A 6,068-nucleotide genomic window follows, 5' to 3' on the forward strand; every position below is an offset into this window, starting at 1 on the left:
GTGTCAAGTGTGTGTGTGTGTGTGTGTGTGTGTGTGTGTGTGTGTGTGTCTTGGGGCTTGAACTCAAGGCCTGAGAGTTGTCCCTTAGCTTTTTCCTTTTCTTTTTCCTTTGGAGATCCTGGGGCAGGTGCTGTCTCTACGCCTCTTTTGCTCAAGGCCACTTCTGCCACAGCACTACATCTGGCTTTTTCTGAGTAGTTTTTTTTAAAGATAAAAGTCTCAGACTTTCCTCCCCAGGCTGTCTTCTAACCACAATCCTCATGTCTCTGTCTCCTGATCCACCAGCTCCTACCCTTAGCTTCTTTTGCTCAAGACTGGCACTGGTTCTCTTGAATCACACCTCCATGCCTGGATTTTTGTTGGTTAATTAGAGGTCAGAGTCTCATGGACTCTCCTAACCAGGTTGGCTTTGAACTACAATCCTCAAGTCTCAGCTTACTGAGCAGCTGGGGTTACAGGCATGAGGCATGGCATCCAAACACACACACACACACACACACACCTTTTTGTACAAATGCGTTCAGAGCTTCCTCTGCACAGCACCGTTTGTGTCTAGCGCCGTCTCATTACCTGGTTTGCTTCCACTTCATCTTCGTACTATAGTTCCTTAAGGAAGTTCCTCTTTCCGATCATTAATCGTTTCAGTGTGTAATGTCTCCTGCTATGGCTTCCTGCTTACAATTTAGACCATCTTGTGTATTTGCCTGATTTAATTGTTCATCATGTTATCAGATTTTCAATGGTTTGGCAGAGATTCAGGGGAGATTGTTCAGTTAGAACCAGGTTCTCAGAAAAGTACGTTTTGTGACTTAGGAGACAATGAGGATCGTGTTGGCTGTGACACGGGGCAGGCGAATGAAGGGCCATGAGGCCAGCAAACATCGCCCCGTGCACAGAACAGACTCCACATGCCTGGATCTGACCAGCGTGCCTTGACTGACCAGAGGTGTGAGTTTACATTATGATGTTCGTTTCAAGACAAGATAAGCACTGGTGGCTCACACCTATAATCCTATTCACTCAAGAAGCTGAGATCTGAGGATCACGATTCAAAGCCAGCCTGGGTAGGAAAGCCAATGAGACTCTTTATCTCCAGTGAACCACCCAAAAGCCAGACGAGGAGTTGTGGCTCAAGGGGTAGCACACCAACCTGGACAAAGCTCAGGGAACAGGGCCCAAGCCCTGAGTTCAAGTCTGAGGACCAGCAAAACGACAGGTTTTCAAATTCAAGAGCTTAAAAAAATGAATAATATATGTTCACCTACTTACTTGTGGTGTTACAGCCTTGAATGAGATCGTCTGACCAGCCTTTTTGTTTCCAGCGCTGGGGATAGCGCCAAGGTATCCGTGCATGGTAGGCCAGCTCTCCACGACTTAGCAATGCTGCTACCTCGCCACCCGCAGATATTACGTGCACTGCTCTTGATGTACATCTGAAATGTCCTTTTTTTTTTTTACTTAGAAGAACAACCCTTTATTCATAACAGGATGTAGCTGAACTGAAACAACATTTTTGGTCTAGGAAAGTCTCATGAGGTTGACTGAAAGAATACATAGACAACTTAAATAACTGTGGCTTTTCTGGGAACCTTAAGCTGTAAAGCTATTTAGGAGACTGCAGCTGCCCCTGAATTGGCAGTACCTATGTCAAGCAACTATTTTTTAACCTTTTTTTATAATTTTTTTATTGTAAAGATACTATACAGAGGGTTACAGTTACATGAGTGAGGTAATGAGTACACTTCCTATTGAGCATTGTTAGCCCCTCCATTGTTTTCCCCCTACCAGCCCTTCCCTCCCTACCTTCCCGAGGTTTTTTTTTTTTTATTGTGATTAAGTGATTACATAATTTCCTGAATTTCACAGTATTGTGGAATAATGATGCTCATTTAAAGTCACAAGTTCATTCTAACTTTCCTGGAGCAAATTGTCTATCACAGTCAATAACATATAATGGTGTACACCTGTTATATACCATACATGTGATCAGCAGCATGGGGATATTTAGTAGTGGTTCGACCAGATGAGTGGGAGTTCTTTGTTTCTTAAGTCCTGTTAGTTTTGTTGTATCACCTAACATTTTGGATTTAGCATCCACTTATCAGGGAGACCATGTACCGTTTGTCTCTTTGCTCTTGGCTTACCTCGCTCAACATGATTCCTTCTAGCTCCATCCATTTCCCTGCAAATGCCATTATTTTGTCATTTCTAATGGCTGCATAATATTCCATTGTGTATAGATACCACAATTTTTGGATCTATTCATCTGTGGTGGGGCATCTGGGTTGTTTCCATATCCTAGCTATTGTGAACAGTGCTGCAATAAACATGGAGGTGCACGTGTCCTTGTATATTGGTTCCTGTTGTTCAGGGTAGATGCCTAGAAGTGGTATGACTGGGTCATAAGAAGGTCAATCTTTAGCTTTCTAAGGACCCTCCAGACTGCTTTCCAAAGTGGTTGTATAAGTGTACATTCCCACCAGCAGTGTAATAGGGTTCCTCTTTCTCCACATCCCCTCCAGCATTTGTCGTTGGCTGGATGTGGGATATTCTGACTGGGGTAAGGTGGTATCTCAGGGTTGTCTTTATTTGCATTTCCTTCACCACCAGGGATGATGAACATTTCCTCATGTGTGAAATATCCTATTTTAGTTGTACATAGCTTTCATTCCTCTGAATTGACTATAAAATATAAATGGCATTTATATTTATAAAATGGCATTTGTATTTATAAAATATAGATGGTATTTATGAAAAGTTCCAAATGCACCCTCCCCCTCTCATTTTTATCTCCTCAGTCATAGACCACATGGACCAAGAGAATTCTACACAGCGTTTAGAGTTTCTCCTCCTCGGGTTTTCAGAAGACCCTGACTTACAGCCCTTCATCTTCTGGCTTTTCCTCACCATGTACCTGGTCACTGTCATTGGCAACTTGCTCATCATCCTGGCGATCACCTCTGACCCTCTCCTCCACGTGCCCATGTACTTTTTCCTCTCCAATCTCTCCTTTTCTGACGTCTGCCTTACCACCACCACCATCCCCAAGCTGCTGTCCAACATACAGACCCAAAGAAGGCACATCTCCTTCCACACCTGCATCACCCAGATGCATTTTTTTATCCTCTTTGCCGGGCTGGAAAACTTCCTTCTGACGGTGATGGCCTACGACCGCTTCGTGGCCATCTGTCACCCGCTGCGCTACACGGCCATCATGAGCCCGCGGCTCTGTGTGTTGATGGTTCTGGGGTCCTGGATGGTGAGCATCCTGCATTCTCTCTTGCAGTGTCTCATGGTGCTGCGGCTGTCTTTCTGCTCCGACTTGGAAATCCCTCATTTCTTCTGCGAACTCAATCAAGTGGTCCGACTGGCTTGTTCTGACACCTTGCCCAATGACCTGGTGATGTATTTCACATCTGTGTTGCTGGGTGGGGGGCCCCTGGCGGGCATCCTGTATTCTTACGCGAAGATTGTGTCCTCCATCCGGGCCATCTCTTCAACCCAGGGGAAGTACAAGGCGTTTTCCACCTGCGCATCACATCTGTCCGTGGTCTCCTTGTTTTACTCTACAATCCTGGGCGTGTACCTCAGTGCTGCAACAACACACAGCTCACACCCCAACGGGGCCGCCTCGGTGATGTACGGCGTGGTCACCCCCATGCTGAACCCCTTCATCTACAGCCTGAGGAACACGGACATCAAGAGGGCTCTGAAAAGACATCTCTGAAGGAACAGCACCAACGCGGTGTTTTCAAGAAGATGCCCTTCTGTGCAACGCCCTCCATCTTAGAGCTAGGATCCATCTCTCTCCGATCAGATAGCAGACGTGAAACTTACTCCTCTTTATTATCTGGGGGTTCAAATTTGTCTTCTACTATTTTGTATATTTTAAAAAATGTGTGTGTGTGTGTGTGTGTGTGTGTGTGTGTGTGTGTGTGTGTGTGCTCATGCACACGGGTACTAGGGTTTGAAATCAGAACCTAGATTGCGTTCATTATGTGTGTGTGTGTGTGTGTGTGTGTGTGTGTGCCAATCCCAGTCCTTGAACTCAGGAACTGGAAGCTATCCCTAAGCTTTGTGCTCAAGGCTGGCCTCTACCACTTGAACCACAGATCCACGTCTGCCTTTTTTGGGGTGGTTAATTGGATACATGGGTCTCACAGACTTTCCTCTGACCTCAGACCTTGATTTTTTAGATCACGACCTTCCTGAGTCACTGGGATTACACGTGTGAGCCACCAGCACCTGAGCTATTATTTCTGCATTTAAATACTTCCCCCCCCCATAACCAATGGTGTTTACCATTTCAGCCTTTTCCTGATTTCGAGTTATGCCCAATATGGAGGCCATAAATGCATTTGAGTTTTCCACTTACCTTTTAGGATGATGAGTTTGGCTGCTAGAGTATACACTGCACCGGTAACTGAGGCCGTTCATACAACTTAGTCATTGAGGACGGACTGTCACATCTTTTTCCTGTCATTGGAACCTGCTTATCACACTGTACTCACACCTGTTTCTGACAAGCAGACTTTTTCCTACAAGAGATTTATCAGGTGGTCATGGGGCTTTTTCTCTGCTGGCTATCAATGGGTTTCTTATTCATCTCAGAGTCTACTTAGGCAAAAATTCTTGATCAAACCCGTGTTCCCAGTGGATTGTATACTGCAAGTGAATTTGAACGTAAAGGGTGGCATACTTCGCACCAGAGGGGTAGCGTGCTTTGATGAGGAGTGAAAGTTTCACTCATACATTGAGTTATTATGGCAGACTGAACCTATGTGCAATCATCATGGTTCAAGGCTTGTCCTAGGAAGTCAGCTCATGAGACCTCCCATCTCGACAGAAAGTTCTGAGTATGGTAGCAAGTGCATACCATGCTAACTATGATGGGAAGCACACTAGAAGGATTGTGATCCCAGCTGGCCTGGGTATAATGTGAGACACTAACTCAGAAACAACCAAAGCCAGAAGGACTACAGTCATGACTCGCCTGGCAGGCATTTACCTAGCAAGCATAAGGTCCTGAGTTCAAATGACGGTACCTCCAAAATAAATCAGCAAGTTGCTATCTCAAAGAAGCTCCTCTGTGGGAGGAGGAGATGGGCGTGGTAGTTTACAATTGTCATTCCAGCGAAGTGGTAGGTGTAGGAAGACTGTGGTCCGAGACCAGCACAGGCTTTACCTGAAAAATAACTAAAGAAAAGAGTCTGGAGTCTGGCTTAGGTTGTTTAGTCAAGTATGAGCACCTGGTTTCAAATCCCCAGGCCTATTAAAAAAATAAAATAAACCTGCTGGGAGCTAAAGGAATATTCAAGCTGTGGCCCATATCTATAAGGGATTATTTATTGCACAGAAACAAACAGGAATACATATTCAAGACTCAAAACTACCTGAAGGAACATTAAAAGGTTGTTAAATAAAAGATGCCAATTTCTATCACTGGCTACTGACTGATTTCTACCCTAGGATTCTGTGATGGGGGCGTGGCTCAGCGGTGAGGGCGGGGCTCTGTGGCAGGGGCGTGGTTCATCCTCCAGGGCGTGGCTCTGTGGTGGGTGTGGTTCTGTGATGGGGGCGTGGCTCAGCGGTGAGGGCGGGGGCTCTGTGGCAGGGGCGTGGTTCATCCTCAGGGGCGTGGCTCTGTGGTGGGTGTGGTTCTGTGATGGGGGCGTGGCTTGGCTGCGGTGTGACTCAGTCATGGAGCTGGGCTACCAGGCAGTGGGCCTAGTTACCCAGTTAGCATCGACAGGGCTCTGCATGCCTCTCCCTTAGCTCTGCCGAAACATAAAGCCAACTTGTGAGGTTCCAGAAAAGACAAAAATACGTTAGTGTTAGAAATCAATAGCTTCCACCAAGTGGGTGAAGGCAGGGAGAGATGAACAGGTGGCCCTCAGAAGATACTGAAGCTATTGAGACTGTTCTGTATGATGCCATAATGAACGGTGGATACAGGCCAAATGACAATAGACTCCACATTTCTCTAAAGACCAAGACTGTGCCACCCAAATTCAAATATATATATACATCACATAGAAAAATAGAGATTTTCGGGCTGGGAAGGTGGC

The 6,068-nt window shown here is 45.8% G+C and overlaps 1 protein-coding gene across 1 annotated transcript; it reads left to right on the top strand.

The window, feature by feature from the left end:
* Positions 1-2,809: 2,809 nt before the first annotated feature.
* Positions 2,810-3,727, top strand: LOC105999253 (olfactory receptor 7A5-like). The gene has a single exon (XM_013034222.1). The coding sequence runs from the start codon at positions 2,810-2,812 to the stop codon at positions 3,725-3,727; it is 918 nt and encodes a 305-aa protein (XP_012889676.1).
* Positions 3,728-6,068: the final 2,341 nt, after the last annotated feature.

Source organism: Dipodomys ordii, unplaced genomic scaffold, assembly GCF_000151885.1.
Source record: "Dipodomys ordii isolate 6190 unplaced genomic scaffold, Dord_2.0 Scaffold184, whole genome shotgun sequence".
Lineage (NCBI taxonomy): Eukaryota > Metazoa > Chordata > Mammalia > Rodentia > Heteromyidae > Dipodomys > Dipodomys ordii.

Coding starts and splice junctions, on each gene's coding strand:
- LOC105999253 (XM_013034222.1), top strand. CDS start 2,810: ATGGACCAAGAGAATTCTACACAGCGTTTAGAGTTTCTCCTCCTCGGG.